The sequence below is a fragment of the Dermacentor albipictus genome, chromosome 2, assembly GCF_038994185.2.
Source record: "Dermacentor albipictus isolate Rhodes 1998 colony chromosome 2, USDA_Dalb.pri_finalv2, whole genome shotgun sequence".
Taxonomy (NCBI): Eukaryota; Metazoa; Arthropoda; class Arachnida; order Ixodida; family Ixodidae; genus Dermacentor; species Dermacentor albipictus.
In genome coordinates, this window is record NC_091822.1 from 131,616,250 (window position 1) to 131,637,912 (window position 21,663).

Below are 21,663 nucleotides of genomic sequence, written 5' to 3' on the forward strand. Positions count from 1 at the left end.
AAACGAGTTTACACTGATAAAGCATTCTTTTGAAACATTATATTCATTAACAGGTGGGGTCCGAAACATGACGTCTATGATGTGTTTCTGGCTCTGCCATTGCTTCCAGTGCGTGCACTCAGCAAAAGCATAGCCTTCGAGATTGGTGTTTGTTACTCAGTGGGAACCATCGCTGAGGCGTGGATTTGGACACCACCTATTCTACGGTAATACGCTGACTATTAGAAGGAAAAAAAGAGAATTAATGTTTCATTTTTTGAATTTCACACGAGAACCCCAATGTCGACATGTCAGTGCGACGTCACAAATTTTAAAGTTTTTTTTTCTTTTCGTATTTGGTCTTTTGTGGCTCAGTAAAGGTTTTTTTAAACTTGCCAAGTTCAGTCTTTAGCTTTTTCAACATACATTGTAGTTAAGCTCTGCCAATAAAAAATGAACTAGGCACGAGCAGACGCTGCCAAATTGTACGACGGCAAGGCGAGATGGTGCAGGAACTACAACATGGTGTTGCCAACTGTCTATTCTTGCATCTTTTCTAGCTGATCAAATCTCGAGTGCCAATTTTTTTGGTATTGTAAAAGGGTAATTTACTAACAGATCAAAATATTTTTCCCTCTAATGTTTCTATAATGTGGCATCCTACTATTGCTGACTACTAACATTGCCAAGCAAGTTCACAGCAACATACAAAGCAAGCAGACACCTTCATTTGCACTCATTGTGTCCAGGGCAGTGAGGTCCTCTTTGACAACAGTGAGAATAAAGGGTGATACGGTTAAATACCAGAAAATAATGAGACAGCAGCAGGCTGATTCAGTCATGAGCGTTCGTACACCACCAGCTTGAGCATGCACTTCCCCTTTCACAGCATTTGATCTCCATGTTAGTCCAGCCTGAATCTCATACAAAAAAAAGCTTTATGCAAGTGTCCTTTCGTCCGGCTTGAGCGTGAGGCCAGTTCTATGTCATCATTAAATATAATATGCTTCTAATTTCCCTACGTTAGTCAACACGTTGAAATGATTTTCTTTCTTTTTTTGCAGGACAGGAAATACAGAGTGGCAAAAACAGGAAACGCAAGTGGTACCGCAGTGCAAATAGCAGAAACTCAATGCGAAGCATGCACACTGCAGCCACGTGTTAGCGGCAGTTATAGCTGTTGGTAACAATAAGCCAGACGTTTCCAAGATGTGTTGTGTGTGCAATGGTGAGCTCCCAGTGCACTCTTAAGCGTCAGAAGTGCTTTTTACTAAAATAGCAAGACAGGAAAAAGAAAGATGCTTAATTAAGAACGTCATAAAGATGAGTTCAGTAATGTACTTGTCTGCTAGCATTCCTACCTAAGGTTTAACACCTTAGGTAGCAATAAGAAACAGAAGCCCCATTAATGGTCATGCTTAAAAAGGGGAGAGAGAGCGAGAGAGAGAACTGTACTGCCATCAACCTTCTCTTTAAAGTCTACCCTCTGCAGAGTTTGAAAAGAAAAAAAAACAAAACAAATAAAGAAATAAAGGTTATGGTGTGCCAAAGATGAGGGCTGAATCGCACAAGCAACTTGCAATATTTTGATAAGAAGATGCTATCAGACTTTGCGACAGAACAAGTTTCTGCTGCAAGGCACCACATAAACAGATCACTATGCCACAAATCAGCGATTTGAGCTAGCAAAAGAAGAAAAAAAGGAGACTAAGAATAAACATTCTTCTCCACACAAACACAAAACGTAAATGCAGAAGCATACAAAAAAGAATAACAGCAGAAAAATAAGAAAAACATTAATTTTTTTTTTCACACATGAGCCAGCAAGCATGGAGCAAAACACTAAAGAAGCCCCTTCCTACTTGGCTCTTGGAGAGCTGCCAATGGAGATGGGGGACCTTCTAAACAGCGTGCGTGCCAGTGCGGGCAGTCTGAGGTGTTCAAACTTAGCAACTGCAATGCACCTGCAAACCTGGCTTAAAGTGGGGCAGCTTCTTAGTGACGCACCGTACACTTCCAGCCAGGCAGCTGATGCAAAAGCGCGCATGCAAACAACAGTGGGCCTCTGCTTAAGGCCAAGCACATTCCCCGACAGCAAAATGTACTTTGTTCAGTGACATTTGCTTGGGGCTATATAAAACAACTGTTACCAGTGTTTATGCACGCATGGTTTGCACACTTTTATGAATCAGTGTGAATACTGAGCCAGAGCAAAGTATGCGAATCATCGGGACTGCCAACGAAGCAAGAAAAGGAAAGTAGCTCAAATGTAATCACTGCATTATCACTGCATTATTCCTGCCTTGAAACAGTATGTAAAATTTTGGCATAGTGTGGCATGCTTTGTTTAATTTTTATGATTCATTTAAATACTGCATATGCATACAGTGTCTCCACCTGTGGCAAGAGTTAAGCATTTAAAAGAATTAAATCTGTTTTGTCCAGTGTTTACAGCTTGGTGTGTCTTCGAAGCCATTTTTACTGTTGCTAACAATCACTTGCATTGTCTACACTTCGAAGACACAGAGAGAGGGAGATGGAGAGAGAGGGACAGAGGGAATAAACTTAAATGATAAGGATGGCTCAGTGGCCTAAGCAAGGGTCATTAGAAAAATGTTGAAACTGAAAATTAAAAAAAGTTATTTTATACCCAAGAAAACCGGTTCTATTGTTCCTGCTTGTTCGGGGTAACTCCCAAAGGAAGCCCATGGTGCACTTCCATGCAGACGTAACCAAGCTTTTTATTTATTTATTTATTTATTTACCCTGGGTGTAAGCTGTTTTAAGCCACCAAAGAACAATTATTCCCACTGTTTGCAACTGCTGAATGGCCAAAGTGTAAACAAAGACTTTCTACAATGAGCTGCTCATATTTATTATCGTGCTTTTCTTTTGTACAGAAAATAAAGAAAGCAAAGTAGCACATACGCACAACACTGCTTATGATGGCAGTCATAAACTACATATGTGTGGTCATAAAACAGGCTACTCAAAATATCTCACAGTTAATTGCACGTACAGTGTGACACACAGAATGTACAGTTTTAGATTTTGAAGATACATTCTGTCAAGGGCTTTAAAATGAAATTAAATATTGTTACTAGTTATAGAACAGCTCAAGGATAAACTATGAGAGAATTCTTTCAGGAGTGACAGAGGGGTATTTTTTCAATAAAAAGCTATCCACACTATCTGAAAGCCATTTATTTGATGAAACACACACATGGCATTTATACCAACATTTTATCAATTGGCAGTTGGCTAATTCATATTAGTACCTATTAAACCAGGGCACTGCGCCTACAACTGCACAAGCAGATTCCAATCACAAGCACTCATTCTGGTCGCATCGAAATACCTAGTTATCATATTGTGCCGCTCAAATTTTAGGATACTTCTCGTTCTTGTTCCTCAGTGAAATGGCGCCGCCCACTCAGGGGGGTGCGCTCTCATTAGACCTGTGATGCGGATATATATATTTTTTGCTTTCCAGTAAGGAGCTGCAACAGGCCTAAGTAGGTATGGACAGGTTACACGGCATTTGAAATAGATTTTTTTCATTGACAGCTTGTTTTTCCTGCTTTCTGCGACCAGTGATGCTAAATATGTACTACTTATGTTAAATTTTAATCGGCTCAGCAACAACAAAGCACATTATGATGAACGAAATCCGTCATTTCTTTCGTGGCACGTCAAGTTGACTGCGTTCTTAGGGTTTCATTATCATGCTACACCGCAGTACTCACACTAACATTGCATTTATCTCATGAACAAGGACCTAACGACGTGAAAGAATTTTTAAGGGCGTTTTCAGAAAGCGGCACAAATCAGCGCCGCACATGTCGCAGCCTTTCTTTGGATGACGAATGTGTGCAATCACCAAACGCGATTGCGTTGCCGGGCTTCTCTGCGGGTCATGAGCGCACCAAGCCGAGCCGTGCGGGAATGTCACCTTTCCAGGATCAGATTTCGCGCGCAAATTGCCGGAAGACAATAGGAATAGCTAGGTTATTCTAGGCACTATAGCTAGGTAGCTCTACAAGGACGTCCACGACTTCACTGCACACAACACGCTAGGTCACCGCAATCAATTTTTCCAGTGCACTACTAGAAAGTGCGTGCTGATTAGAACACAGTAGAAGACTACTTTTCACTAGTAGCGAATCGTAATGGACTATTTTCGAGCGTCAGCACAGCAACAGAACCCCGCAAACATACGAAGTGACGGCACTCAAGAGAAAACCAATTTCAACGCGCATATCCTTTCCCTCTCGTTTTTGTTATTCACTGTTGTTGATCCCAAGCGGACTGACTCATCTTTGTACCCGCAGTTCGCTCGAAGGAGGTGTGGTCCACGAAGGAACGTTTGCATGCGCGCTTACCTGTTCTTGAGAGGTGTACTTTGCATTATCCATGGCTCCTCTTAGGACTGAATAAAACAACTGCAATAGCAAGCTCGTGAGTCTATAAATGGGTTCTCGACGGTTTCGCCCACTCCTCACAAAAAGCTGATCGAGGATTAAGGCAAGCCTTGTTGCCCAGGGGGCTATCGCATCGTTGTCCCCAGAGGGCGCTACAAAGAAGACAGTTTACAGCTGCTGGTTTCCAGTTATGCCATTGGCCTGGCATAGTTCCCTACATTATGCTAGCTGCACTTCTGTTGTCAACGCCAGCTATGGCATTTTACTCCGCGCAGCATATTTCCATCATAATTTATTTTCCGCACATATTCTTTAACGCTGCGCTCCCGGCACTTTTCGATCGCGGACTGCAAGCGCACCTCAGCGTTCGTAACAGAAAAGTAGAGTGCGAAGTTTTAAATTAAATGAACGTAAGCTTCAAAGGGTGTAAAGTTTTGTGTACACATGCGGGCACAGACCCACATTTTCTGGCCGAGCCCACCAGTGGCGTAGCAGGGGGTACACGACAAACCCCTCTCCCCACATTTCTGTTAGCATGGGGCCTGCACTCGCACCCGAAAAAAATTTCTGGCCACGCCACTGGTGCACACAATTCTACGGACAAAAGTAACTCTGACATCTCATCGCAGTTTCGCCAACGTTTTATTCATACACAGTAAGAATACGACCAGCATATGAATCAAAATACTTTATTCCCGCTTAGAAAACAACAAACGCGAGTTACAGCCGTGCAATGCCTCTTTCTTTTCACCAGCAGCATAAAGGTCCATTATGTACAGGCGTATAATATATATCTTACAGTCAACATGGATGGGAGGGAGGAGAGGGGGTCAACCAACCATGACCTTTGTTTTAATTAAAAACTCACTCGAGTTTTTAGGAGGAGCTTGGGCACGAGAAGCTACATGCGATTGACAATCACCAGTGGCAGCAGCCGCGAATTTCAGCGGGTAACGTACAGCAACAACAGCACTGTGCAGGTCCCAATGACTAGGCCCAGTATGATGGAGTCCCGCCGCTTGCGTAGGTTGATCCTTTGCACCAGGCTGTTGATCAGGGGAAAGCGGTCGTCAGTGTTGTTAAGGAATCAACTTTACCATGCACTCATACCGAATCTGGAACTCTCACCGTCACCATTCGCATATTCCTCACAAGTTGTTAATCAAGTGTTTACTTCATTGATCTCATCAAAACATATCCAGCACGAAATTCTCACTCACACAACTATGTGCAAACTATGATTGATCTAATCGCACACCTCGGCCTGGCACATGACAACTAAAGCAAAGCAGCTCAACTCTGCATGACCACAGTGTTTAAGTTTTTTTTCTATCTCTTGCTCATTGGTGACATGTGGATTTCAGCCAATATTGCAACCCCCATGTTGCAGACTGTTGTAGTCACTGGTCAAGTGCAACTCATCTACTGAAGCAGGGTTTGAGTGTGGGCTAATTGGAATTCCATTGCAAACTTGACTTACAGTGCATACATAGACAAGGGCTTGTCTTCATCAGTCTTTCTGTCCCCTTGTCTATGCATGCACTGTAAGTCAGGTTTGCACCAAATCAAACCTTTCCCTACTGATCAATTCAGGTACCCAGCTTTCAACCCAGCTAGAATCTGAGACATGCCCTATCAACAAAGCAATCATTTTATCAGGGCTAATACAGGTAGAAAAGGGCTAGTGCCACTTGTAAAGTGCACCAAATGTGTTTCGGGATAAAGCCCATTAATGACACTCCGAAAATTGGTAAATATTTGTGAAGTGTGAAGTGAATGAAGCATTTATTTACTAATACCAATGGCTCTTTGGTGAGACAGGAATGAGGGAAGGGGTGCAGGTATTTTCAGACATCACTATCTGAATTCAATCACTATCTGAACTTGTCAATAATGAAGAAAAAGCTAAAGCACTTCATGCCTACATCGTAGGGCCATTTCTTAAAATGTATATAAATGAGTTCTGGGCTTTTTCCTCAGTATTCATAATGTTCATGCATTGGTTGTTTTTGATTTGAATGTTACTTTCAGTCCGTTGTCATGAATGATGAGGCCTTGTGCAGTTGCTGACTTTGAACTGTTGTCCTTGCACACACTAAAAGACAGAGGCCAATATGCATTGCACGTCAAAATGTAAATTATAACGCATTCACTCAAATATTTAATATAAACATGACTTTTTTCTTTTTTTCTATTACTCAATAAGAGCCTTAAAGCACACAGGCAACATGTCTTCTTCAAGGCTCAGCGAAAGACTAGCAGAGCAAGCTCAGATCTTTTCAACGGTAAAAACTAAAGAGGGATCACATTCATAGTGCATTAATTATATTTGCTGCTCATTGTATACTTGTTAAAAAAAAAATCCCAAAGTGATTTTGTTTGCTCGCAAGGATTTCTTAAAACAGCCACAATTAATAAATCACAAATATTTCCAGCCATATCAACAAACACATGAAATGGGAAATGACCAATATAATTTGGACAATGGCTGAAGTGATTATGCAGTGAACACAGGACTTGCACAGACAGCCTAAACGTACGGTGAACTCCAGTGGTCAAGCTGGAGTGCTCGTTTGTAGTTTCACATTGACAAAGCATGCCTTCATTTCTCTATTTGGGCTCTGGTACATTTTTGACGGTGGATTTCAAATTGTTCACTCCAATTCCCAAGCATTCATATCATCCCACCTAATGTGTGCCTTAGAAACACGCAATGCAACACAAACCTATTTGATACCAATCAGTGGAGTTGGCGATTAATCTAATAGGCCACTTTAGATGTGGCAACCTGGGACCGTATTTTTATGTGACTAGTGCTGGATGTGTCGACATCCTCACAGCTAAGTGCCAGGAACTGGCGATAGCGCTTCTGGCACTTAGTCAAGAATGCTGTCGCTTGTAGGCACCAGTGCAACTGGCACCAACTACACGGAATGTCATGAATGTGAAAGCATCTCCAGAAGTTATCATCAGGATGAAGTTGTCATAATACGTAACATTTTTTTGTGGCAGTAAAACTCGCATTTTCTGCTATAGCCAGTCTATGCAAGCTAGCCGAGAGTGAAATGCCCAACAATGATTATCAGCAAATACTGCCTGTAAACTTGCAGGCAATAGCAAACACCATTACTGCTACTGAAATGTAGTGAATAAATGAGATTACCGTACAATTCTTAGTGATACTAAGTGATCATCACACTTGTAACACCTCCATTAGTTTGATGTTGTAAAACCAAGATCACAACATATTTCTTTCTTTCTCTGATTGTGTGTTATAAAAACAAATTCTGCAAGTTAGGCATTAAGGTTTGTTCAGTGCAAGGGTTTCTGAACAGAAGTGTCGTTTGTTGCTCAATCAGTTTCGAGTTATCCAAAGATAAAGGGGTGAAAGATACAGTAAAATGTGCGAATCAGGGCATTGAACTGAACTCAAACCAAAAACCATGCCTAAACTGCTATTCTAAGTGGAACTGAACCCAAACAGAACGGTTACCGGTTCGGCATGCAATGGTTCAAGCATATAAGGCAACAACGGGCACTCGACAGTTTGCATGATTGTTCAAATAACTACTTCTTCAATCAGCACGTTCTACTAATAGATTATTATGATTCAAGAGCTGCGTTGTGTGCAAGAATGGGTATAGACGATGGGAATGTGTTGGTAAGTATATCCGGCCACCTCAACAGAGACGCTTCCACTTCTGAAGTCAGCAATGCCAGTTGTGTTCCATGGCTTAGAAGTTGTTTCAGAGGCTCCGCAGAAACAACATTTCTGGTGATGCTCCACATTCAGCCATTAGATCAACTTGTTACCAAAACTAGATAAACAAGATAAACACCGATAACGGAGAAGACAATGTCCTCAAGGTGGGATATCAACGAGTTCAGGTGCATGACTTTTTGTAACCATAACACTGTGGTCGCTAATCAACGCCATCACCTTCTCACTGAGCAGTGACTGTGGGTGTAAATGGCCCGTGAAATCTGCTTTTGTTAGGTGTCATGGTCCAATAAACGTTTGGTCCTTAGCGAAGCAGAGTACAAGGCTCTTCGAGTTCTATAAATTATTCGTGGGGAAGATTGTGCGTTCATTTGACTTCTTTGTCCACCTTTGTCCAGTACAAGACTACGCAATTTATGTAATACAAAGTGAATTTGCGTCAGCTTTGACACTACAGATCACATGCCGCAGTTCGCTCACCACCAGTCTTGTAGGAAAAACTTGAAGCAAAGCGAAAATTAACTGCTGACTTGGTTGCTGTCCAAATAACAAATGTGGAAGCTATGCAGACATTATGCTGATGCAGGGATTCTAACTAATAACCTCCATCTTCAATATGTGCACGAAAATTGCCTTGTATCTGCATAACTTGCGCATGCACCTTGCGGACACATCGATAGCACTGCACAGCATATCGCCATGTGGCAGAATAAAATGCTCTGCACCAAACCGGTTTGCAAACAGTTATAAATTTTTTTCTCTGAGTTGTAACTGAACCAGAATGAAACTGGAGTGTGCTGAATGTGAACCGGAATAGGTATTTCTTTTTCAGTTCAACACTGGTCAGAATAACGAACATTAATATAACGAAGCAAATATATAACTTTTCTTGATGTCATCGCGTAATGAGTGTACGCTTATATTAAATATAGAATAAAATGAAAGTTTTCATGTCGGATGCAACTTCGTTTAGACGAGGTTCGACCGTACACGGTACTTGTGTGGGAGCCAATTCTGGATCATTAGAATTTTTCATCTTAGCCAACATTTCAAGATACTCCAAGGCTTCGAGTTAATGGGGGTTTGCTGTATACCACGACCTTGATTAGTGTTAATGCATACAAAAATGCAGGCAAGTGCCACAGTGGCAGAAGATAACACACCAAAGCAAAAGTGAAAAGAAACTTCAACTGCAGCCAAAGGATACTGGCTAGAGTGGTCATCTTGGTCTGAATGGCCTTCAGGGCATTGCGCTGACTCAGCAGCTCATCCTTTGTTCGAATGGCGATGCTGAAACAGAAATACGCCACCTATTAAGCTCCACAGTACTAATCAGAATCTCACAACAGTTACACCTGGCTAGCAGTCCTCCAGTACTGCAAAAGCTTTGAAGTGAGATTAATGATGAAACAAACCTATGAAAACAATTTACATTCTGGTCTGTTTCTGAATGGAAATGGGAGAAGTCCAAACTAATAAGTGAATGCAAGTTCATACAAAAGGTTTTTTGGCCACTGTCTAAAGGCCAGAGAGCAAATACAGCCATATAAAACATATACAGTAGAAACATGAGAAAAAAATGTACTAACTGAAAAAACATGCAATCCAAAGTGACTAAAAGATTTGACAGACTGAACTGTAGTTGACATCTACGTAATGCAAAACAATGCGTGAATCATTGTGCATGAGTTGTGCGTCGAGCTGGTGGGGCCTCGGTGGCCCAAGGCAGGGTTTGTTGTTTTCCTATTGCGTATGTGTTTTAAGATGGTGAGAGGAAACTGAAACAAAATCGAGCTGGAGGGCGAAGCTGGATGCCGAAAGGTGACACTCACATTACACCGCCTGCAGCGGAGAACGACTGTGCGGTTGGATTATTGCCTACTAAAAGCATGCAGTATGCCTACCAATGGCACTATGCCCCACATTCTGTAAAACAGATAGGTGAAGATGCTTATCACAATAAGTTTGGTGGCAATAATAGCTGTGAATGCTGCATGTGACAGCCCGAGAGGAGGTTTGCTGGTGTCAGAATAAGAAACTGAGTGCACGTCGCCGGCGTTTTCACATGAGACAAGCGGGTGGCTACTGTTCTCAATTGTGCAGGCCTCATGCATTTTCTTGTTCACACGAGATCTAGCGGCCAGAAAACGTATATGATCGATCGCAGTCTACAGCAGGGAACCATGGTGTGTTTGGGTTATCGCCTACCAATAGCATGCAGCATGCTTCCCACGGTACCATGCGCTGTGAAATAGACAGGCAATATATTGCTTATCGCAACAATACCTTGATTTGGGTGAGTTGGTTTATCTTGACAGTGTTCATAAAAATGGGCTAAATACGAAGACAAACAGAAACACATACGACAGGAAGGGCGCTGATCAGCACCTGTCCTGTTGTATGCGTTCCTTTCGTCCTCATGTTTAGCGCGTGTTTATGAATGCTCATCGCAATAGAGTTAGCAGCAATAGCCATGAATGCGGCGTGCAATGACCCCAGAGGAGATCTGCTGGTACCAGAATAAGAAACTGAGTGCGTGCTGGCGTTCTCATGTTGAGAAGGACGGGTGAGTGTTGCGATGAAGCTGCCGCAGCGGGTGGCTGTACACTGTTCTTCATCAAGTGCCTTGCACATTTTCTATTAGAGCACAGCTCTTACACTGAGCGTCGGCGTAACTGGGCGAACGAGGACAGAGAAAATAAAAAAAGCGAATGTGGAGCGCAGTAGGGGATGAAAGACGGCAATAGCAAAGAGAGTGCAATGAGGAAAGCGGTAGAGCAGGGTGCAGCGGAAGCACGATGAGGAAAGGATGGTGAAAGGGCGGAGAGGAGGTGATGAAGCATGCGATGAGCATGTCCTCCAATACCATATATGGAAACGAAGTGCTGGCATGAGCTTCTAACCCACTGCGAATGCGCTACTTCGCCTGTGCCGCCACTGCTGGAGAACGCGCTCCCAGCGAGCCACAAATTCCCGTGTTCATGCTTTATTTCTGAAGAATGAGTGATGCAACCAGTGGGGATGCTTTGTCTGCTGCTGCTGCTGAACAGGCTGCCCAAGCATAAGCTCAGCTCCACTGCCAAGAGCACCCTGATGTTCTGAATCAAGTTCTTTGCCACAATATACATGGCAAATTCATAACACTTAAACAGCTGTGCTCAGAATTCGTATCAGGAAGTATCGCAATCGTGATTTTTTTGCATAAGATCTAGCAACTGAACATACCATATGATCGCAGTTAGGCAATGTACTGAATATCGGTGAAGAAAAATCGTGTTTTCCGGCAACGTACGAAACGGTAAGAAGTAAGTGTACCCTTAAGGTTTATTTTTCGTGCAATTGATCGCGAGCGTTAGCGCCGAAATATTGTAGGCAACAATACTGAATCAACGAAGCTCTACTGTATACAAGTCCACATGCTGAAGGTACACCGAATCCTGTCAAATGATGCATAGTTCTACACAGAGAATATAACACGTAATTCCACACACAACATTTATACCGTTTCACAGCGTGAAATTCAACAATACGAACCGCAAATGAAATGAACAGCAACAGCACATGTCTACATTTTACCTCACACAAAATCAAGTGTGCAGGATCCTTTCGTAAACAGTTTGAAATACTATTTTTCAATCACAGAGACTTTATAGTAACAGCTTAGGAAAGATATGCCAAAGCACATGTTCAATAGGGTGATCGCATTGATGTAACATTGTTCGTTGGGCCAACATGCAGCGCAGAGAAGTGCAACAAAAAATGTGCAAACTCATGATTGAAAAATGAAAAACTTCGAATAAGAAAGTGCCCATTAAATGTCGTGCTTACTTTATCTGGTCATTCACCATCCGATCTGAACTGAAAAGGAAAGGAACAGTTGTTAGAAAATGGCAGTATGGCAAACAACTTAGACAATAAGTCCAAATACGATAGAAATCTGCACACGTGCTATTCATCTGTCCGCCACATGAATTTATCACTATGCTATCCACAAGCCAAAAAGCCCACTTCCATACTCCCTTATAAAAGAATATACACAGTTGGCGCCCCTTTGAATGGACGAAAAAGGTTCATTAGATCCAACGTTTATTCTATCCAAAATTAGAGTCATGGCATGTTGTGAAATGGCGAAACTTTGCACACACCATTGCCTAACCCATACGCTATTGCAAAAATGAGAAAAACATTGAAATTAAAATAAGTGACTATAGAAAAATGGGTGTATCCTGCAACCATGTGGTACAGTGCCCGTTTGTCTGTTGTTTTCCAGATGCTGGTTGCCGACAAATGGCAGTTTCCCTGTACTAGAGCATATCTGCACTGGCCTGGTGCGCATATATATATATATATATATATATATCAGTGGCCTGCACAAAATGCGCAAAACCGCCCGACTGGTTTGATCGCATCACTGCTGCCGATGCCAGAAACATGGGTTACTTTGTCCTTCGTACAAAACAACCGCCGGTAGCATAAATTGATGCCTTAATTTTACCTTTTGCAAGCGACGACCACTGTCAAATGTGTAGCACAAACACAAGCCGCGGTGCAAGGCAGGCTCAATTCGGAGCTCACATCTTGCCACTGTGGCAAAGCACGTGAGAAGGCTTGATTGCATTACACGGCACACAATCTGGACACTTCGAATAGCAGCATATCTTCATTTTTATGCGAATTGATACGGCGAGAAAGAAAGTGCTCTGAAGTGATGGTTCGGCGGTTTCTGAAGTGATGTGTGCTACGGCTTCACTTGAAGTCTGCTTAAAGGGCCCCTCTCACCAGGTCTGGCCATATTGAGCCGACAAGTGCAGAGCATACATTGCGCAATAACGATCGTGTCTGCGAAGTATTACATCGCTACGCGCCGTGGAAAGATCTGACATTTCAAACCAAACACCATTTTCCCTTCTCCTCGCGGCCGCCGCGCTACAAGCCGGACGGTGACGTAGCGATGCCCCTGCGCCTACATAGTCGTGTTTGTAGTGCGACGTCACTCGTGGTGACACGTAACTTCGAGAATTATTCAAGACATCTGTTATCTGAACAATCTGTTGCTTGAATTGACGGATTGAAGTTTAGAGAAATAATAAAACCCACAAACATAACTTCCAACGTATAACCAAAATTTGCTATGGGGCCTGGTGAGGGGCCCTTTAAGCCTAGAGGCTTAACCACTGTGATCGAAGCCGAGAAATGCCTTTGACATTATAACAAGCTATTTCAGAAATACTTTGATGGAAAAAAAGTACTTCAATGTGTGCAGCAGGAGCGGAGTTAATGGCAATCAAAGGTCGCTTGTGATCCCTTTCGCAGTGCTGCCGGATCTTTTTCAATGAGACCAAGCAAATGAGCTTTGCAAGAAAGCCATTCTTTCCATGGGAGGCATCAGCCTACACATAAGTTGAACGTAGTAATAACGAACATGGATACAATTATATACTCAATAGCAAAGTAAACAAAATTCACAAGTCATTTTCTACTGACAATCAGCGTCCAAGCTTATAACAAATATACAATTTAACGAGATACTTTCGTGTCAGTTGTGACAACAACTGCAGCAGCAGTGCCTATCGAAGGTGCTTGGGTCCAACGGCCCAATCTAACACGGTGATGCTCATCCACGTGACCTCGAAGCACAAACACACCTGCCTCGGCATGCCCACACAATTTAGGCCGTGGCGCTGGTGCAAGCTGGTACTGCAGGGGTGTGCATCACAGTAAACGACTGCCCTTAACACAATGCCGAGGCCCAACTTTAAGAACAGAGATACAAATGTACTGAGAATTGTTAGATCGCGTTATGACCATGACGCTGTTATCTTCTGGGTCATCCAGTCACAGTTTGCATTAAGTTTGCCACTGGACAAGTCTTAAGCAAATATATTAGGTCAAAACACAGGAAAAGAATTCACGCTTTGAAAAGGCCGGCATGGAGAACATGGAGAGAAGATGAATGATAAGAATGTCGCAAACGTCGACGTGTTCTTTATGTCTGCCTTTTCAAATTGTGAATTTTCGTAAATTTTTCTCCTGTTGTAGGAAAAGGAGCTAAGAATTTGCTATTACACATACTTACTTTTTCAGGTGCTCGTGTTCTTTTAGGTAGCCCTCTGACCGCCGATTGAGACTTGACGAGTTCTTATAGGAACTGAAACGAAAAAGGAGATAATGTAACAAATATAGCTCACCAGTCAACCAAGAGACAATACGCTGTGCAAACTATCACAGAAAACAGCACTTTGCTGTCAAATATAGCTTTCCTTTTTTTTGTTCCTTGCAGAGCCTACATGATGACAAAACAATCTACCAGCATGGCTTCTGTCCTTCATTACAAATCACAATATGCATCATTCATAATATGTGTCAGCCTGGCCAGAGAAATTCTCTCATGCACAAAGATGTTTCAGCATTTGTGATGTGTTACAGTGAAGCAGCCAACCAGATAAGCAAAATAAGACATGTGCCATTTTTTAATTTCCAGCCATATTTCAAAACAAGGCCGCACAAAACACGACTGCTCTGAGCACACTGTCTAGCAGCTGCTGGTTTACCTCAACAATCTTTCCTCATTCTGCGATGTTTCAAAAGCACACCAGAAGATGCTGATCACACCGTGAACCTAGCACTTCTCCTCTGGAATGTTGTAAGCTTCACATGCTGCAGATGAAAATTCCACTAGAGGTGCTGTTCACTGTGTTCACTGTGCTAAAAGCTAGTTTTGTATAGTCAAGGGCAAGAAATGGGCACCAGAAATACATTTCTGGAGTCCACGAACTGTCATTTGAGAGGTACTGGGCTAAGCAAACTGTATAAGATACATGCAAGGGTTGGAAAAATCTGCTTCAATGGAAGCGAAGCGGGGGCACCACCTACTCCATGTCCTTGCGCACGGACCCAAGGAGCAGGTCCCTCTCCCGGTGAGCCTGGACGTTGGTGCGTGTCTTGTGGAACTCACGCACGTAGTCCTGCAGGATGTCCCGGTGGCGCTGCAGCGTGTGCAGCACTGTGGCACTGGGGGGCCCGCTCGTCGTCTGCACCTGACTCATCTGGTCGTTGACCTCACCCAGCTGCAGAGCGGCGAAGGAAGACCGCAGTGGAGGGTGAGCGGAGGGAAGATGCATGGCACTGAGCAAGCCACAAGGGTGGCTCTCACTATGTTACAAACTAAAGATTACAACCTGCCACACTGCACAGGGTGCCTTATTTTTAAAAAAATATGTGATACCATTTCTTTGCATACGTCCACTCCGAGTTTCCCACTAAGACAACTAAAGGTAAACGCAGCACTGTGATTGTTTAGCTACCATGGGAGTGATGGATAATACATCGGTTTGCCTAATCTTTGTGGCTGTGGCTACAAATGAGTTCTGGTGGCATTATTTATTAAATTTTATCTTTCTAAATTTCTAAGCAACCACATTTCTCTGAATGCATGAAAGCATTAAGTCTCTGAGGATATGCATAACAATTGCGAATTGTTGCACTTATAATGCAATACTACTTTTATTGACTATGATCAAGAATAGCGAAGTCACAAAGCCATTTGAAACCAGGACAAAGTTTAGTCAGAACCATGTGTACTTCACATCATGGCTGAACTGGCACAGTCACAGTTCCCATAATGGCAAATGTAAATTATAAACCATAAAAGAGCCTATATGAAAATAACACTAAAGAACCCGATATGTTATCAGCAAGGCATTAATAACATCTCTATTGAAGTTAACTGAACCCGAATATTTTGTATTATGAATAACAAATGTTCTAACTTGGAACAAGCAAACTGACACAATTACCGGAAAATGCCTTCGTAAACTCTTTCTTCTGAAGTGCTTGTTAAAGTAGTCTACTTAGCCTCTTCACATGCTAGCATAAAGCACTTATTCGTCCTATGTTGGAATATGCAGTGACAATATAGGATCTTATTACTAAGTGTAACATTAAGAAGCAGAAAAGTGCAAAAGAAAGTCTTACGATTTACCTATAGCTCTTAAAATCGGACATCAGTCACTGGAGTGGTCTGCAATCTACTATGGAGAGAAACCATATTTGTCACCTTACAGTCTTTGAATTATTTAATAGAATTTATTTATTTATTTATTCATTCATTCAATACTGCCAGCTGCCATTTGGTAGCCAAGGCAGGAGTGGAACAAGCATACATCGCTGTACAAGCACAGAGCACACAATGCGTACCAACGATCGTGTTTGTAAAGAATTGCATTGCTACGAGCCGTGGAAAGGTCTGAAATTTCAATCCGAACGCCATTCTTTCTTCTCCTTGCAGCCGCTGCACTCCAAGCCGGAGGATGACGTACTCGCGTCCCTGCGCCTACGTACTCGGGTCTGCAGTGTGGCGTCGCTCGTGGTGACATGTGACTTCATTCAATTATTCAAGAATTATTCAAGGCACTATCTGTTATTTGTGTGATATGTTGCTTGAATTGATGAATTGAAGTTTAGAGAAATAATAAAACGCACAAACGGAGTGGCTGCATGCTTTTTGTTTTACTTTGCACCGGAGCAAGAGAGATTTACTTCCGCTTCGTCTGCTTATCCCACGGTCATGCAGTCCCGTGCGCATGTACTGAAACTATGCCATCTTTTACTATGTTCCAACGTGTGAACATGCTCTGCGATCCGCTTGTTCTGCCTCAGTATTCGTGTAGCACTGAATTATAGCGCTAATCATGTGTCCTTGTGCACAGCGCGCCAAATCGCCGCGCAGCTCGCACGCGACGCTGTCGGCAGAAGTGCATAGCACCGAAGAAGAAAAAAACTAAGAGAAAAAAAAAATTAAGGCGGGGCCTGTGAGGTATGCGTCATGCGATCTTCGAGGTTCGGTATGGCAGAATGGAGGAAAGGAATTTCGCTTGTGGAGGCTAGACGGGGCGAGTGGAGAGAGCGTCTTTCTTGGCAGTGGAGCCCACCTGCTGAAATCATGGATTCGCGGCATTGAAATATTTCTATCTCGGCTATTAATGAGCCAATTTGATAATTTTGCTGCAGAACGCTCCCTAGTAGACATGTAACAACTTGCAGCGTATGACCAAAATTTGCTCTGGGGCCTGGTGGGGGGCCCTTCAAGGCTCTGTTTGCGATAATATTGATGCCTTAAGAGATTCTCGAGCACTAATCTATCACTTAAGCTTGACTTAATATTTGCCTTTAGAGTACCTTTAACACTACTCATACAAAGCTTGTTGCCCTATCTTTGGTCTTGTCGGTTTACCTGAATGTTCAAAATATAGCACGACAATAAGATATGCCCCAATGCCTCTACTGTAGCAATATTTGTGCTCATTTAGAGGTTGCACAATATGCAAGATACCATGAGTGGAGATACCATGCATGCCTTTCATGCAACACATTCGCCACATAGCCGTACTCACCACGAGATGAAACGAAAGAAAAAAACAAGCACGACAATGAAAGGCACTCACAAAAGTAATTAAAATTATATTTACAGATGAATATAATTAGATCCTATTTCCGGAAACGAAAAAAGAATCACTAGAGTGCCAAATTTCAAATATGTATACACAGCAAAATAAACAAAACATTAAAAGGAAAAAAAGTAAGAAACTTTTCTTGCCTTGGATAGCAGTTGCTCTATTTCCAAAGTCATTGTCTCGAACATGTGGTCCCTGCCAAGCAATGGCGCAGTGTCAAGGCTATACAAATTAGAAAAATAAAGCAAAAGTACTCAGGTACATGTAAACACTTAAAAAAAAATGACGAATGTCATCACATATTTCTGAATACCATACCTGCTTCCTTTAACATCCTGTGATGAGAATTCACGAATTGTTAAAGATTAACAGGAAAAAGCAAAAAATACACAGGTCACTTTCACGCATGAGAGAGTTCCTCAAATCATCATTGTTAGTAATGAGACTACATGCAAAGACATGAGAATAGGTGTGTATGATGGCGTGAGATGTGAAAAGAAAGAAAAATGCAAAAAGAAGAAAAACCGCCATCTCGACCGCTCCTAATGCCCCGAGAGGACACGAAGCTGCACGACGGAGCAACAAGTGGCTTTCTTGCATCAGAATATAGCTTCACTTTAAAACGACGTGTACCAGTGATCAAAAGATACAAAGGCCAAGTAACATTTACATGCATTTACAGCACTAACAAGTTATGCTAAACAATATATTTATCCATTTTTGCTTTTTAACATCTCACTTAAGAGATAAATGCACTGTGCTGTGTTAGCAAATTATGCTTCTACAATACAAAAACAGCCACTCTTATAATAAGAGGAAGCTAGGTAAGCCGCAGCAGATGAAACACGGATGGTCCCTTTGCCTTGAATTTCACACAACAGCTTGCCATGACATCAGGGATTGTGGAGGCATCTGCTAAGGCCTAGTGAATTTTTAACGGTAAAGATGGCCTACAATGCATTCTCTTTAAGGAGCCAAAGACTAAACTTAGCAAGTTTAGAACTTTTACTGCCATGACGACCCAAACATGAGAAGATACTTTGAAATCCATGACGTCGCACATCTGAAATACCAGCATTGAGGTTTTCGCACTAAATTCAAGAAGTTGGAAGTTGCCTTTCGTTTTGTCTTCAAATACTCAACATCATGTTGCGATATTAAATGAGAATATCTTTGAAATAATACATTAAACTGATTTAGCACCCCTCCCTCCCTTCTTTTGTGTTTTCCAACAAGCTTGCGTTTTAGTGTTCTATCAATAACAAGGCTATGAGTGCCAAAGTTCGACATCGATGGGAAAAAGCACAAAACAAAAACAAGAAAAGAGAAGCGGTGGTGGAAGATGTAGACATATGCAGAAGTAATATGCAATTGTCACGCAAACCAACTGCATGTTGCCATGTTGGCAAGTGCAGATGCCTGCAGAGCATTTTAACAGTGACGAAGGAATATAAAAAAATTGTGTTACTCTAGCGCCTAATGTCATGCACCTACGATCAAGTACCCTAATTTAAGAGCATGTACCCCCTCCGGAATTAAATTCCAGCTTGTTCCTTCACTTCTGCACTACATAATCAGCTGCACAGAACAGGCACCAGCTGCTGCTTTGTGAGAAGCCGTGCTATGCATTGAAACCAGAGGGCCAGGTTGAGCAACAACGACTTGTCTGGTAACTGCACTTAATGCCACAATGTGCGTTTTACTAGCTGTAGTAGTGACAATGCCTGCCAAGTAATGCTGTGTGTTTTCACCATCAACTGCCTCCACGTGCCTTAGTTTTCTTATGTAGTGTTCTTCCCAATAACAATGTTGCATATTCTGCACCATTCCAAATGGTTTTAAAACCATTAGTTGATAGTAAGCGCACATGTTCACTCTTGTTCCTGTTGTCTGCGCCGTTCACCGTGACATTCCAAAACCAATAAGCCCAGTTTTGTCCTCTAGTACAAAACGCACCATTCCTGCAGGTGTGAACATGAAAGGAAGGACACTGGTTGACAGCAAGTGCTTGACACCTGACAGTGCAGTTATGTGGTTTGGTTTGCACTGACCAAATCACACTGCTGCTGCGCTTGAAGGTCACATGACTGTCACTGCACCTTTCGCACAGGTCCATCAACATTTCTTGACTCAACACAGACTCTATGCTGCATAGCCACAAATGTGACCCAAGCAGTTATAATGGTCCTCATTGTAATGGCCTGGAAATTTGATATCATTTAATGCAACAGGCACTTGTAGGTGTTCTGCCTCAGCTGGCCGAGGCAGAACACCTCCAAGTGCAATGCATGTTGACAGAGGGTACTCCCAAATCAAATGCCGATATTTCATGCTTTTGTACTATGTTTTTCTTAACAACAAACAGAATTTTAAAAAGACATAGCAACCTCACCTTTCATTCTTGAGCTCTCTGGAACCAAAGCCAGTGCCCAGCTTGCTGAAGGAGACAAGCTTGAGGTCGATTTCATTTTCGAGGTGGCGTGCTTGTTTCCGCAAATCTAAAAATTTACGTACAAAGAAACGCTTAGCCAAACATGCAAGATGGATGTTTGCAGTGATAGATATGACGTTTATTGTAAAGCATTCAGTACAGCAAACAAAGGCAAAATACAGATGAGAATAAAAGGTAGGTGTAATGAGTGTATTTACAATCACAAATCAACAAGAGCAAGCTATCGCTTACACTTCAGGAGGCCTAATTCATACAAAGAGCAACAATGTTGTGCATTTAATCTGTAGTGCGAATCGATATGAATGAGTAAAAGTGTACCTCACGTAAGAAGTCAGCTTCAGGGCGTTTAGTATTTTTTCTACTGGGAGTAAATAACACTGCCCATGACTACAAACTATCAAAATTAAATTGTACCTACAGTTGAGTGTTCTGTGCACTCCGTGCAGAAAAAAACGCCTGCCAATTGCGCTGCAGTCATACATGTTGTGCGAGTCTACAGCAACTAGAGGAAATACAGATTCGCTTCACCTGAGCAGCACACATTTCAAGTATCTAATTTCGATCTCCGACTTGCTCGCTCGATTAAGGAAGAGAGAGGCTATACGTGCGAACACTGACAAGAAATGACTGACACGGATTCTGTTCGTTTTGCTTTGTCGCCAGGAGGCGTCGATAAAGAACACATATCTTCAGAACCGTAGTTTTGCTGTATCTGAACGGCACGAACATAGCCGATGTGCAACAGCCGAACAAGGAAGCAACGCAAAAAGGCCTTCGCATGTCTGACATAATAGAATTCTAGCGCCGGCTACGGTGCCAGCTGCCAAAGAGCAGATGATAGTTTCGGGAGCACGACTCGAAAACGAACATAGGTTTAGGTGCGATCACAGGCTGTGCCATTTTTCGAGAAAAGAAAAACGCCGGGTCATCGCATGCAAATCAAGAAAGCCATAGTCTATTCAATGCAGTGAGTAAAGGCTCATTCTTCTAAGAAGAGCAAAATGCAACGTAACGCGAGAGTCATCGCGCTACTCAAGTCCCACACGTCAAAACGCGGAAAACGAAACACTACGATTGTTTGCTTCGTTCGCGATAGGAAGAATGGCCAGTTCGAGCAGCGCGTTTACTCGGGTGGAATCAGAGGCGAGCAGTATGCCTTGGCAAAGCGCAAACGGGGCGCGGTTTCACGAATGGCTCTTCCCTGTCTTAATTACTGCTGCCAACACACTGGCAACTAAACACGTATGCTGTGGATTCGCGAGCCTACTTCGACGGCTAGTCGACAATGTCATCCCCGCGATATTCAATTTAAAGCTCGACAAGTACGCCGCCGGTACGAAGCCGATGGCATTGCGTGTCTTTCGCGGCGACAAAACGTAATTAACGCGCTGTCGGCGAGAACAATTGGATGCAATAACATACCTTCCAACGCATAACCAGCGGACGCCATCATCAACAGATCAAAAGCAGCATGATTCGTTCGCAAGGATTCGCTAGTTTCGCTGACAGCGGGTCAAAAGAAAAGTGAATTGAATTTTATATAACGCCATACGTAGTATCACAATAGAGAGCCTGTAAAATATCAAAATAAAGAAGAGAGAGCTTGCGAATTGCGTTTCAAATCTCCGGCTGTTTCAT

The 21,663-nt window shown here is 42.6% G+C and overlaps 2 protein-coding genes across 8 annotated transcripts in view; both read right to left on the reverse strand.

Moving 5' to 3' along the window:
• Arl6IP1 (ADP-ribosylation factor-like 6 interacting protein 1) overlaps positions 1 to 4,519 on the reverse strand; it is a 32,969-nt gene extending 28,450 nt beyond the window's left edge. Inside the window, exon 1 of the mRNA XM_065445036.1 lies at positions 4,362 to 4,519. Coding sequence (XP_065301108.1) covers positions 4,362 to 4,394 — 33 coding nt within the window. The 5' untranslated portion in view covers positions 4,395 to 4,519. The remainder of the gene's footprint in view (positions 1 to 4,361) is intronic.
• A 554-nt stretch (positions 4,520 to 5,073) lies between these two features.
• Gos28 (golgi SNAP receptor complex member Gos28) lies at positions 5,074 to 21,588 on the reverse strand. 7 transcript variants are annotated; one of them, XM_065445041.1, is made up of 8 exons: positions 21,448 to 21,588; positions 19,966 to 20,071; positions 17,717 to 17,768; positions 14,995 to 15,188; positions 14,198 to 14,269; positions 11,950 to 11,979; positions 9,285 to 9,411; positions 5,074 to 5,446 (listed from the first exon to the last, which is right to left on the reverse strand). In XM_065445041.1, exons 1-8 carry the CDS (start codon positions 21,476 to 21,478, stop codon positions 5,231 to 5,233), a joined length of 828 nt encoding a protein of 275 aa, XP_065301113.1. In that variant the 5' UTR covers positions 21,479 to 21,588; the 3' UTR covers positions 5,074 to 5,230. The 7 variants fall into 7 exon arrangements, with proteins under 7 accessions (XP_065301113.1, XP_065301117.1, XP_065301112.1 ...); XM_065445045.1 differs by having other exon boundaries at positions 5,074 to 5,469; positions 9,327 to 9,411; positions 17,717 to 17,795; XM_065445040.1 differs by having other exon boundaries at positions 17,717 to 17,795.
• Positions 21,589 to 21,663: the final 75 nt, after the last annotated feature.

Bases quoted from the DNA above. Each gene is read 5' to 3' on its own strand.
- Gos28 (XM_065445038.1), bottom strand. From the start codon at position 20,507: ATGTATGACTGCAGCGCAATTGGCAGGCGTTTTTTTCTGCACGGAGTG. The intron at 20,072-20,443 runs GTAGGTACAATT...GTAAATTTTTAG, and splicing joins AGTGCACAGAACACTCAACT to ATTTGCGGAAACAAGCACGC. The intron at 15,189-17,716 runs GCAAGAAAAGTT...GCCGCTCTGCAG, and splicing joins TAGAGCAACTGCTATCCAAG to CTGGGTGAGGTCAACGACCA.